This window comes from Helianthus annuus, chromosome 3 (genome assembly GCF_002127325.2).
Source record: "Helianthus annuus cultivar XRQ/B chromosome 3, HanXRQr2.0-SUNRISE, whole genome shotgun sequence".
NCBI classification, from domain to species: domain Eukaryota; kingdom Viridiplantae; phylum Streptophyta; class Magnoliopsida; order Asterales; family Asteraceae; genus Helianthus; species Helianthus annuus.
Genome location: NC_035435.2, coordinates 7,392,604 through 7,406,149, shown reverse-complemented (window position 1 = coordinate 7,406,149; position 13,546 = coordinate 7,392,604). Strand labels below are relative to the sequence as shown.

Genomic DNA, 13,546 nt, shown 5'->3' with positions numbered 1-13,546 from the left:
AGTCAAAGGTTTATTCTTACATAAAACTTAATCTATGACTTAATTCCATCAAATTGAATTTAGAATTCTGTCCGAATTTGAATAGGTTTTTTCCAATCTAATTCGAATTCAGGTTTAGAATTTCATATCTCAAGCAAACCAACTATGAGAGGTCTCATTGAATATTCATTGGATCAGATTCAATACCAGATTCATTTTTCGTAAAACAATATAGCTCGAAATCATTAATTGTAACAAAAATTAGAAGGTGGTTATTGATAGAAGTTAGAAAACAAGAACTATTTTATTTTTTTAAAGGTGGTTATTGAAACATTTAATTAACTTCTATATTTACGGTTCCACTCCCCATTATCGCCTAATTTTTTGGTAATCAAAAACTTTCCTATAAACATTTTATGTATTCCAAGTGTTGTTTTAAAAAAGGTATCTATTATTTAGTGTTTTCATAAGTGTGTTTTAGCATTGTTAACCACTTCCTTAATCAATTATCGTGTAATTCTTAGGTTGAATTCACTTACGAGCCAATTCATCAAGTTCGACAACTCAATCTACAGTTTCAATCCTGCTAATCAACAGGTATGATAAAATCTCTTGCGTTATCTATTTGTCTCTGGTGATTTAAAGTATTATGCATCTTTTTTTTATCTTTAATGTTGAACTATGCCACTGTTGTAATAATATGAATTGGATAAGCTGCTTGACACGTGGTGAAACAAGGTATATAAGTTGTTAAGTATGTGGCACATCTGAATATGACTACTGAAGGTAAATCGTAGGTTTTGTTACACAAATGTAACAAATGTGCGTTGATCACAGTTAGTCCCACACAAGCTATCTCACGATACATATATTTTCTGCTCGCAAGGACAATTAGCAAGTTACGCGACGAATGGGTCGTCCTCGCTTACGAGATCGGCCAGTTTCTTTGCATAATGACAATACACCTACACAAATACGCCGTACTGCTGGTGGTAGAAATACAATAGGTCCTTTAACTCCAGCAACTTCTGCAGTAGCATCTCCCTCAAGTTGTGTCAGTTTGAATTCAAATGGCCCAGTATGTACTCCTCAAAACCAAATGCTACATGGTGCATATGGCCAGTATCAAGATGAAAACACACAACGTAACGCTCCTACCATTATCCATATTTTTTAATATTTTTATGTTGATTTGGTAATTTTATCATCACTTACACTTTGATCATTCCTATACTAGGTCGCGTTGAATCGTACTGGGACTGTGGTGATGCAGATCATGTATGTTCGCACTGTGATGCAATGGTGTGGTATTCAGAACGAACTCTGAAACATTTTGCGCCGTCTGTTCCTAGATTCAGCTTATGTTGCGGTGAGGGGAATATCATTTTACCTTTACTTATGAATCCTCCGCAGCTATTGCTAAGTTTGCTGAATCGCAATGGTGAGCCACAGTCATCAGTTTATCGAGACCATATCAAAGTTTTTAATTCGCTTTTTTCGATGACGTCAACCGGTGGGAGAGTGTGTTCGCAATTAAACGATAGTCGTGGTCCATATGCCTTTCGCTTGAATGGACACAACCATCATAGAATTGGCACTCTGCTTCCAACTCATGATGATGGTCGGCCTAGATTTGCCCAATTATATATTTATGACACGGCACATGAAATTGATAATCGCTTTTATGCTTTAAGAAACTGTGTTCCATCATCTTCCGATGAATCCATTTTTCGATCGTTGGTGGTTGACTTGCTGGCCATGCTTGATGAAAATAATGCATTAGTACAAGCGTTTAGGATGGCTAGGGAGAGGTTTGATGATTCGTCTAGGCAACCAGTTACACTTCGCTTGCTTGGCACACGAAATACACAGGCTCGTCAATATAACTTACCTACAGCTTCCGAAGTAGCTGCATTAATTCCAAGTGATGGTAATCCGACCGACTCGCGTGACGTCCTTATTCAAGAGCGAGATACTTATACTATAAAACGCATTTCGGAGTTGCACCCAAGTTACATGTCTTTGCAATATCCATTGCTCTTTCCTTATGGGGAGGATGGGTACCATCCAAATATTCCGTTATCACGTAATACGTCAGCAAGGAGGAAAAACATATCTTTAAGGGAATACTACCGGTATCGTTTACATGTTAGGGGTACTGAAGCTAGAACATTGCACTTATCTGGCCGTTTGTTTCAAACGTATGTCGTTGATGCTTATAGTGCTGTTCTGGAGAGCGAATTAAACTGGTATAGGCGAAACCAAACCACGATTCGTTCAGATCTATATAACGGATTGTATGATCATGTATTTAATGGAGAAACAAGGTGTGACTTAGTTGGACGTAGGGTTATCCTACCAGCGTCATTAACCGGGGGGCCAAGGTATATGCTACAACAATATCAAGATGCAATGGCGATTTGCCGTTGGGCTGGGGCACCAGATCTGTTTATTACTATGACTTGCAACCCGAGATGGCCTGAAATTGAACGTCACATTAGTGATACCACACCTGGGCAGACAACATCAGATAGACCAGACATTCTTGCACGTGTTTTTAAAATTCGACTTGATGAGCTCATCAAAGATATAAAGAAAAAAAATCATTTTGGCAAGACGAGGGCCGGTATGTTAGTTACCTTTTAATTCTGCATTCTTTAATTCAACATATATTTCATTATTTGTAACTAAACTCATGTTTTGCTCAATTTGTAGTTATTTACACAATTGAATTCCAAAAACGTGGACTTCCGCATTGTCACGCATTGGTTTTTCTAGAACCTGCAGATAAGATTGGTACAACGGAAGGTATTGATAGATATATATCCGCTGAACTTCCTTCTGAATTACATGACCCGGCTGCTTTTGCGGTTGTTAGTAAGCAAATTGTAACACCTCGAAAAAATTTCGTCCAATAATGTCTTGACACGTGTCATAAGGTTCCGGTATGTGAAAACATACCTTAGAGGGACTAAAAGTGACAAACAGTGAAAACTATGGAACGTAAGGGTCCAAAGTGTCAACAATGGATAAATAGGCTCTATGATAACCCTACATAATTTTTATAACCTTAAACGGATGGTTCATGGATCATACGACGCGGAAATTGCACAAAAGTGAAGTATTGCAAACTATAGGGGCCAAAAGTGTCAACATGTTTAATTTATACCTCTGAGTGAACTTTTGGCAGACCCGAAGCTTCGTAAAGCTAAAATATACTCACTAGAATGTGTGGTTAAAATTTCATGAAGTTTCATCAACGTATGAGAAAGTTATGGCCAAAACCGTAACTATAGGGGCTAAAAGTGTCAACATGTTGAATTTATACCTCTGAGTGATCTTTTGGCAGACCCGAAGCTTTGTAAAGCTAAAATATACTCACTAGAATATGTGATAAAAATCTCATGAAGTTTCGTTATCATATGAGAAAGTTATGGCCAAAACCGTACTTGAGGGGTTAAAAGCGTCAACGTCGAATTTTATGGCTTTTCGGGCGAGCGCAAAGTTAAACGAGGACATTACCATGTTGGTAAATGTCCAAGGGTTCTTAAAAACCAGATTCGGGGGTATACGAGTCAAGATTCATGGCCAAATCATCGCAACCAAAGTACAGGGACCAAAACTGCAACAAATGGGCAAACTTTGGAGCTGCCAATAAACCCAGGTGCAGAATCCGCGAACAGCAGCGATTTGGGTCCGAAATTAAGTGGATAACAGCTGTTTTCACCTCCCAAAAGCTCCAATAACATTGCATGCATGCCTAGGCCACAGTAACCCCTTGCAAACATCAACAATTCAGCTTTAAATCTGATCCAAAGCTCATTTTACTAAACACTTGTGTTGTGAACAAGAACTTCCAAACTTGCAAAAGCTCTCAAGCATCTCTGAAGCATTTCTGGAAATCAAGGCCGATTTCTAGTGTTAGCTTAACATCAATAGGACCTTGGTAAGCTTCTAATTCGATCTCCAATCCGTTCTTGCTTTGATTATTGCTAAAAGTCAAACTGTTTGTTCATAAGCTTTGACTTTCTGATTAAACAAGTTTCAATCAGTCATTTCTCGAATTGAAACCTGATATATGTTGGTATTTATGTGGGAAACAAACCCTCTAAAGGGTATTATCTGAATCCCACTACATGCATGCTAATTGTCGAGTCAAACGTGATTCTAAAAAGTCAACAGAAGTGATTTTTGAGAAAAATAGCTTAAATGGTAAAATAAATGACATGCAATCTGTTTGATCTTCATAGATAGCTTTATTATGAATATAAGAATGTATTTTACCACGATTAACTCGACAATCTATAGTATAAATACGAATCGGAGCCGAAAGTCCTATAAAACGACTAATTCGTAGACTATCGATTCGGATTCGTACATGCATGTTTGAGATCTGTATTGGAGAGTATTTTTGACCATTTTTATTTTGGTAAAACTTTCTGGAATTTTTGTTGATTAAGGCTATGCTTAGCCGATTCGAATGCATGTTTCCGATTTATGCATAAAGTTGACTATTTTGCCCTTTTTGATATAAAACGTGATTTTTGGAAAAGTGAAAGGATAGAAATCTTTATTTCTAATATATAAACTTGCACCGAAAATTTCGGATCAGTTGGTGGTCCAGATTGTGAGTTATGGCCATTAGCGTAAAACTACATTATAAAGTTACATAAACGGCCCTTTTCGCGTATAACCTATTTCTGGCCACGTTTTGATGCAAAACTTTTTACCAACTGATGTATTATAATATTCTGGGAATTTTGATGATTTTTAATTAATTTTTGGCTGAACGGATCCTAGATCGCCTAGTTATTTCGGGTTATGTCGGTTTTGACCGTTTAAGCCATAAAATGAGTTTTACACATCCTTTTGACCCGAAACCTTTTTCTACTGATTTCAAATGTTAAATAAATTATTATGAGCCTTCTGGAAATATAAAAATCTCAGCTTTCATATATAAACCCGGAAACGGCTCTAAATCGCATATTTAGCGTTTTAAGCGCATAGTAAGCGTTATACTTGTTTTAAACATGTAAGACTTATACCTACTGATGTAATTAGCATATTTTCATATAATAACAGTAAGTATAAGTATATGATCTCAGATTTCCAGTTTTGGCATTTTTAGCCCTTGTGAATTTACTAAAATACCCCTACGGTGCATAGTTTGATTTTAAATGATAAATTTGATATATGGGTCATACCCTACTGTTATAATATGTTAAATGAGGTATATTTACTGTATGAACCAGACCCGAAACTCAGATTTCTAATTTGACTCTTTTATAATCTTTTAAAAAGACCAAAATGCCCTTCTAAGGCATAAATTGAGTTTAAAATTATTCTGGGCAATATAGAACATAACTTACTGATATTATATCATAATTAAAGCATATTATATCAGGGAACTTGCATTTGAATCATTTGTCTACCCGTATCGCCCTTTTCGCGTTCGGTTCGGTTTACGTAACTAGTTTGCGTAAATTGACCGAAACGGGTCAAACGATATCATTTTTATTTCAAAATCCAGAATGTATTTAGTATACCCATATTATACAAGTATTCAAACTTGTTGGGTCTAAATCACATTCTATCCGGTCTTTCGCTTAATCGTGCGTAAACCGTATCATCCTTAAACTAACCGGTCAAAGCTTAAGCTTAAATAAAAGGCCGTTAGGAATCTAATAGGTTAATTATAAACCTTTGTTCCAGATTAGGAGGCCCGGTAAAAGCTACCAACACTTATCATTTGTGACTTATACTTGCTCAGGTAAATACATTTTGACTTATTTTCCCTATACGGGCTTGGGGTACGGTATTTAAAATACCGCTTGATCGGGCGCACAAGTCCTGCTCCTTATGGGTGTACAGTCTTGAATAGCTTGTGCGACTTCGTTTAAACAGTCTTGTCTTACTTTAGGCTTTGGGGGGTTATTGACCGTGTCCCGGATATCCTTGGCATTATCTTACGAGATGGCCACGACCAGAGCACGGGGTGTAGGCGTACACTCGGCGTGTATAACTCTTTAATGTGGTGTGTCATTTAATTCTTAGCCCGGACAGCAGATCCCGGGCCACCAAAGATACGAGTGCATGTAAATCGTTCACAAGTTTATATTATATAATTATCTCAAGTTAATAAAAATATTTATGCCTTGTGCATTTAAATCAATTTTCAATCATTTTCAAAATGAGTCAGTCGATTTGTATTTACCAGTGTAAACTGACGTATTTTTCCCAAAAGGTTAAGTGCAGGTACTATACGAAAATAGGCTGGCTGTTTCCTAAGAGCGTCCACTATAGTCTCGCAAGCTCGGACGACAAATATCTGTTGAACAATATTTTATCTTATTTGTATTTGATCCGCCTGTGGATCCGTTTCAACTACTGTGATATTTATTATTGCAATTTATTTAAAAGTTGAAATGTATCTATTCTGCTTCCGCTGTGCATTATTATATTGTGTTGATTGTCTATGACGATGCCAACTACGTCACTGTACCCCACACCGGGCCCACCGGTGACACGTGGAAATCGGGGTGTGACACAAATGATGCATGGACCATGTGGTGAACTAAATCCATCCAGCACTTGTATGCATAATAAAAAATGTACAAAAGGGTATCCAAAGAACTATTGTGGTCAAACGTTTATAAGAAATGATGGGTGGCCATGTTATAAAAGGCCGAACAATTCAAGAACTGTCAGGGTTGGTAGTCAAGATATTAGGCTTGATAATCAATTTGTGGTTCCTTATAACCGTGACCTACTTGTCAAATATGGTTGCCATATAAATGTTGAGTGGTGTAACCAGGGTATGTTGGTTAAGTACTTATTCACGTATCTTAACAAGGGACCGGATCATGCTACTGCTGTCTTGGAAGGTCCGAACAGTACAACGACATTTGAATCATTGTTACGAAATGAAAATGAAATTGAAGAATATATTAATTGTCGTTACATTTCAGCGATAGAAGCGTGTTGGAAGCTGTTTTCATTTGACATGAATTACCGGTCAGTTGCGGTTGAAAGACTACCATTTCATGAAGAAGGTTGCAATAGAGTCTACTTCCGTGACGATGATGATGTTGCTGATGTAGCCCAAAGAACAACATCTGCCCTTTCCAAGTTCACTGCATGGATGGAGGCAAATCATGAACACCCAGAGGGTCGAAATTTAACTTACGTTGAGTACCCAACTAAATACACGTGGCATGAAAAGGATAAAAAATGGATGCCAAGGTATGGTGCTACTACTATTGGTCTTATTTATCATGTGAATCCTTCTATGGGTGAGAAGTATTATCTCCGTTTGTTATTAAATGTTGTTCGGGGTCTACGTAGCTTCAAAGAAATTCGTACGGTTGACGGTGTCGAGTATCCAACATATATGTCAGCTTGTAAAGCACTACGTTTACTTGGAGACGATGTTGAGTGGGTAGAGGCTATACGTGAAGCCTACCAGTGGAAGCTAGGGGATCAATTGCGTGAGTTGTTTGTGACAATTCTCTTATTCTGCACTGTTAGTGATCTATCGAAGTTATTTTATGATTGTCTGGAATACTTATCTGAAGATGTTGCTTACAAACAAAGAACACTTCTAGGTAACCAACTTGTGGTGTTCACGGACGAGGAGATACTTAACTACACGTTGGTCGAGATAAATTCTATTTTGAACAATCACAATAAATCGTTGGCTGACTTTCCAGCTCTACCTCAGCTTGATCCTCATTTAACAGATGTTGGTTCCAATGAGTTGATTATTGCTGAGAAACAATATAACGTGCAAGAGGAAACTGTGAAGTTCAATGAGCTACATAGGGGGTTGAATGCTATGCAAAGGCAAGTGTTTGATGCTATACTTGATTCAGTGAATAACAAAAATGGGGGCGTTTTTTTTGTGTATGGCAGCCGAGGGACAGGTAAAACGTACTTGTGGAGAACACTTATTGCTTGCCTTCGAGCACGTAGGCAAATTGTATTGTCCGTTGCATCCTCCGGAATTGCATCTATGTTATTACCCGGGGGTCGTACTGCACATTCAAGGTTTCGCATTCCTATAGATATTCAAAATGATTCATGTTGTTCGATCGACTATGGCAGTAACCTTGCCTAGTTAATCAACGCTGCTAATCTAATAATTTGGGACGAAGCACCTTTACAACACAGGTATGGATTCGAGGCTGTCGACCGAACCTTTAGAGATATTTGTCGTGATAACATGGTTGACGCTCAACATCGAGTGTTTGGGGGAAAGGTCATGGTTCTTGGAGGCGATTTTCGCCAAATTTTACCGGTTGTTCCGCATGCACCACGTAGTCAGATTGTTGCGTCTGTTGTTAACAAGTCAGAAACAATATGGAATGCCTGTAAGGTATTTCATTTGACGACTAATATGCGCTTACACAATCCAGCTATGAGTAGTGATTCGCGCGAAAGAATGAAAACGTTCAGCAATTGGATCTTGGCCATGGGGGCCGGTCGCCTTCCTTCAATTTCATTGGTAGGGGAAGATGAAGCCACGTGGATCAAAATACCTAACGATCTTTTAATCCCGGTTTGTGACAATCCGATTGGGGCAGTGGTTTCCAATACCTTTCCTGATATTATAGACAGATTCAATGACATTCACTATTTAAAAGAACGCTGCATTTTGTGCCCAACGAATGATGAGGTCGATAAGATCAACCTTCACGTCCTTGAAAAAATGCCAGGTGAAATTCAAGAATTGTTAAGTGCTGATGAAATATGCCAAAGCACAAACAACTACGATGATATGTGCGCTTTGTATCCACCCGAGTTTCTTAACACCTTGAACTTTTCTGGGATTTCAAACCATAGGTTACAGTTAAAGATCGGTGCACCAATTATCTTGATGCGTAACTTAAATTTGCAAAAGGGGTTGTGTAATGGTACACGGTTGGTGGTTACGCAGATAAGTCGGCGTGTTATTGAGGCAATAATTATTACTGGTACACATGTTGGCGAAAAGGCATTTATAGGTAGGATCGATATGACTCCAACGAATACATGTTGGCCATTTTCTTTTAAAAGAAAGCAGTTTCCTATAAAGGTTTGCTTTGCTATGACTATCAATAAAAGTCAAGGACAAACTTTTAAACATGTTTGCGCGTACCTGGTAAATCCTGTCTTTACACATGGTCAGCTATACGTGGTTGCATCCCGTGTCACGTCTCGTGATGGCCTAAGGTTTTACGTTGACAATAGCGGGAAGTGCAATAACAACCTAACAAGGAATGTTGTTTACAAAGAGGTGTTCTACAATTTACCATCTGTACCAACACGTGGTGGAATGTAGTTGATAGTCGGTAATTGTAAAGTTTTTCATAAATATGGACTATCTTCTCTACATGGTATAACAGGTGCTATTTTACTTCGTAGTACTCGACATCATTATTTTTTGTCACCATTGTAATCATTTAATGTTTTATATTTGTAAATATTTTATTCATGTTTACCATATTTCTATTTACTCATGTTTCACCAACTTTTCAGGTTTCTCATCACCATAGCATGGCTTATAATTTCATTAGAGACTTACGTTGCAATCGTACTGACAACCGGAAAATAGTTGTTATGGTCTCACGCATATGGACAACATACAACCCCAAAACAAACCGTGTTCTTTCTAACGACATCATTCTTTCAGATGAGCGCGTAAGATGATATTTATTTTTATATATAGTGATATAACATATTCTTTTTCCTAGAACTTAGCATTGTTTCTTTTTAGGGTTTTACTATTCATGCAAGGATACCTCCTAATTTGATTCACACTTTCAAGAACCGTTTGGAAGAGGGATGTGTGTATATGATTGATAACTTTCTTGTCCATCCCTATGATATGTTGTACCGCCCTTTGCGACGTTGTAAGTATCTTGAATTTCACGGTGGACGAGAATCTCTGCTTGGTCTATTGAACCGTCGTTGTTTAGACGCTATGTTTTTGACTTGGCTCCATTTGAGGATCTAACCAAACGCATTAATGATGATCACTATCTAACAGGTTTTATCGACGTCTCTACCATCTATTTTTATCTAGATGATTATGTGTAACATTCTTTTAAATGTAGATGTTTATGGTGCACTACGCGCATGGGGTCCTATTACCACTGAATTTGCAACCATTCAATCATGTAATTGGGAGATGCGTCACAAAGTTTTATCTGATGAGCGGTAAACTTTATAGTACATTTTGTTTGTATATGTTAGTTGTATAGTTTAGCTAAGTTTTTTTCCATTGTTGCTTAAAACAATATAGTGGCAACAAACTTCGTGTTACGTTATGGGGCAAAGCTGCACTCAAGTTTACTAACGAGGCCATCCGCAGTTATGGAAATAATCAAGTTTTGGTAATTTTGACTGGTTGCAAGGTCCGATTGTTCGACGGTATGTTTTCTCTAAAAAAGATTATCTATTTACATCATTTAATATCTCAAATTATATATACTTGTGTCACATTATACCAGGGGGTCCGTGTTTAGTGTCAACAGTTGCAACTGAACTTTATCTAAATCTGCCTTTCCCTGCTGTCACTGAGGCCTTCAAAAACATGTATAGCAATACTTTCATAATTTTGCTTTCATTATAGCAAACAATTAGTCTACTTGTATATAATGACTTTATTTATGTTAACAGTGAGGTGCCGCCTGTCACTTTCACAGTGGATGAACAAAGCAACGAGGACATGAGCGTTGTTAGTCTCCTTGACATCTCTGATTATATAAAAAAAGGTCTTCCTAAGGTATCGTGTCATTTTTTTTATTCTACAACCAGCATCCTTTTGTTTGTCATGGCTAAAATTTTCAGTTATCTTATTAAAGGGAAAAATGTACAATGTCGAAGGCACAATAATTGGTGTTGATTTGAAGGAGGATTGGAAGTACGTACGGTGTACCATATGTCGCAAGAAGACGACTTTTTCTGATGCACGATACCTTTGTTCGTCATGCAACAGATATGTCGTCAACCCACGCCAATCGTAAGTTTCTATAAGTTATTAAAACTAAGGATGAGCTCGGTACCAATCGGTACCGAAAATCCCCAAAAGTGGGTACCGAACTGATACCTAATGTTCCCGGTACGGAACGGTTCCATACCCGTATGGTACCAATATTTGTTGGTAAAAAATCAGTAACTACCGGTACCAAACTGTAACCTAACCGAGACCGAAAAGTGTCACATGTTGGTATCGATTCGGTAATGACAAAGTACCCGGTTCGGTAGATTCGGTTTCGGTTCAGGTTGGTACCCGGAATCATTTGCTCATCCCTGATTAAAACACACATATTATATATTCTTATCGGTTTTGTTTATTCAGTTATAAACTGGCTGTCGAATTATGGAACGAAGGAAAAGAGATTACATGTGTTCTCTTTGACGATGCTGCAAATCTTCTTCTCGAACTTACGGCTGAACAATTGATTGTAAAGAGCTTATCAGAGGTATACTTTTATATATTATCATGTACTAATCACGTCATATACCCATTCATATATACCCAAATATGCCCATGTCTATATACACATTCATGTTTGTTTTTATTCCCTTTTTTTTCATGCTTATGTTTTTTTTTTTTGTTAATGTATAATGTTGTTTCTTGGTTTTTTATAGGGTCCTGATGATCCGTGTTGGATATATGAATTTTTGATGGATACTTTATGTGCTCAGCATGTAATCTTTAGGATAAAAGTTGATGAATACAATTTGGCACCTACTTATAGTCCACGCTTCACCGTATCAAAATACTTGGGTGACGAAATCAATAATCTTGCTACCACTACACTTCCTTCAACATGTCCTTATGCTGATGTTCTTCATGACGAAACTACCGAGTATTTAGCTCGGATCAATGATGACGAATGGGACATGGTACACGAGTCATTATGGGGACCGCGTGTTTCGCCGACACAATCTAAAACGTCGACGTCATCGGTAATCACTTTCACGTGTAGAGAAACTTGGTATATTTACTTTTTTTCCTTACTCTAAATGCGCGTCTAACAACTTTAGGTGATTGTTGACATGGAACATGAGGTTGATTATGACATTTCTAAGTCTCCCCCAACAAACGATGCCAAAAATACACCAAACTTGTCAGATGCGGACCAGACAACGAATCAGCAAGAAGAAACTACGTCATCGGTAATTGTTTTTACATGTAAACAAGGTTTGTGTATATACTTTATATTCCTTACACTCACTCTTGTATAACAACTTTAGGTGGTTGATAATGTGGAACGTGAGGTCGACACTGACATTTCTAAATGTCCCGCAGTAGATGATGCTAGATGCACACCAAATTCATCATATGTCCACACTGCAGCAAGTCAACAAGAATCGGTAATCGTTTTTACATGTAAAGAAACTTTATATCTATACTTTGTATTCCTTACACTCATACTTGTATAACAACTTTCAGGTGGTTGTTGATGTGAACCATGAGGTTGCCTCAGTAGACGATGCAAAAAATACACCAACTTTGACAAATGGGCACCATGCATCAAGTCAACAAGTCGAAAAAAGGCCATCTTTGAGGTTAAAGAGGACGATCCAAAAGCCGAAAAAATTGAGGGAGTAAACCATGTTTGACTGTTACAACACTTTCCCACAGTGGTGCCTACCGTTTACTTTTGCATTAAAATGACACCATTTCATGTTTTGTCACTCTGTCATTTTTATTTTATATTGTTGTGTGGTTGTACACTGTTCACGTTCGTTTTCCTTTTATAAGTTAAAAATGGTGCTTTTGTTTATAATGTTGTTTACATTTGTGTCCACTTAATGTGGGTGTTTGGGATTGCTTATTTTGAGCTCCTTTTAAGTTTTTGACTTCTTAAAAGTTAATATGTCATTTTTATAGTTTTTGGATAATGTGTTTTGAGAATGAGGTTTAGTGGTTTGAAAAGAAGAAAAGAAAAAGTTAGATGGTAGCAACCTTTTCAAAAAAGGATATGGAAAAGAAGAAAAGGAGAAGCGTTACTGAACACCGTCAATATACATTATCTTTGTTTGTTACATTGTTAGCGTAAGCCGTCCAACGGACGGGTATTAAACTAGTTCAATCATGGTAGAACCTATTAGAACACAAATTACTATAATACCCTTGATCCTGGTTTCATTATTAGATTATTATTAAGTATTTCCTTTCATAATTATTTTAAACTTAAAATATTTAAGGTCTCAAACACTTCTATGACTTATTTCCTCTGTGATACAATCGCGCTACGCCAAGATCCTTTTTACTAGGGAGTTTTAGCACCCAAATTTGTGAGAACAAGTGACCTCTCTTTGGTCTCTTCATCAATACCTAACACAACCTGGTTTTGTTTCTTACCTCTGACATAAAGTTGAAGGCTATGGTTTTGGGTTGGAGAGTTCATCTATGCAACAACTACTTGAATAATGTATGGAAACAACTTCAAAGAAAAAGCCAATGATCTTCTCTCTAAAGCAACAACATGAATCAATAGACTACAATCTCACTTAATCACTAAATCACTAAATCATGTAGTTCTTAGTACAAAATGTCATCATTATTCATTAT

At 37.3% G+C, this 13,546-nt stretch overlaps 1 protein-coding gene across 1 annotated transcript; it reads left to right on the top strand.

Annotated features, from left to right (window-relative positions):
* Positions 1–1,479: 1,479 nt before the first annotated feature.
* LOC110931169 lies at positions 1,480–12,580 on the top strand. The gene is made up of 13 exons (XM_022174576.2): positions 1,480–2,605; positions 2,695–2,867; positions 6,794–8,025; positions 8,149–8,951; positions 10,074–10,176; positions 10,262–10,352; positions 10,592–10,744; positions 10,824–10,882; positions 11,321–11,444; positions 11,614–11,934; positions 12,013–12,144; positions 12,223–12,342; positions 12,422–12,580. Exons 1-13 carry the CDS (start codon positions 1,480–1,482, stop codon positions 12,578–12,580), a joined length of 4,596 nt encoding a protein of 1,531 aa, XP_022030268.2.
* The last annotated feature ends 966 nt before the right edge of the window (positions 12,581–13,546 follow it).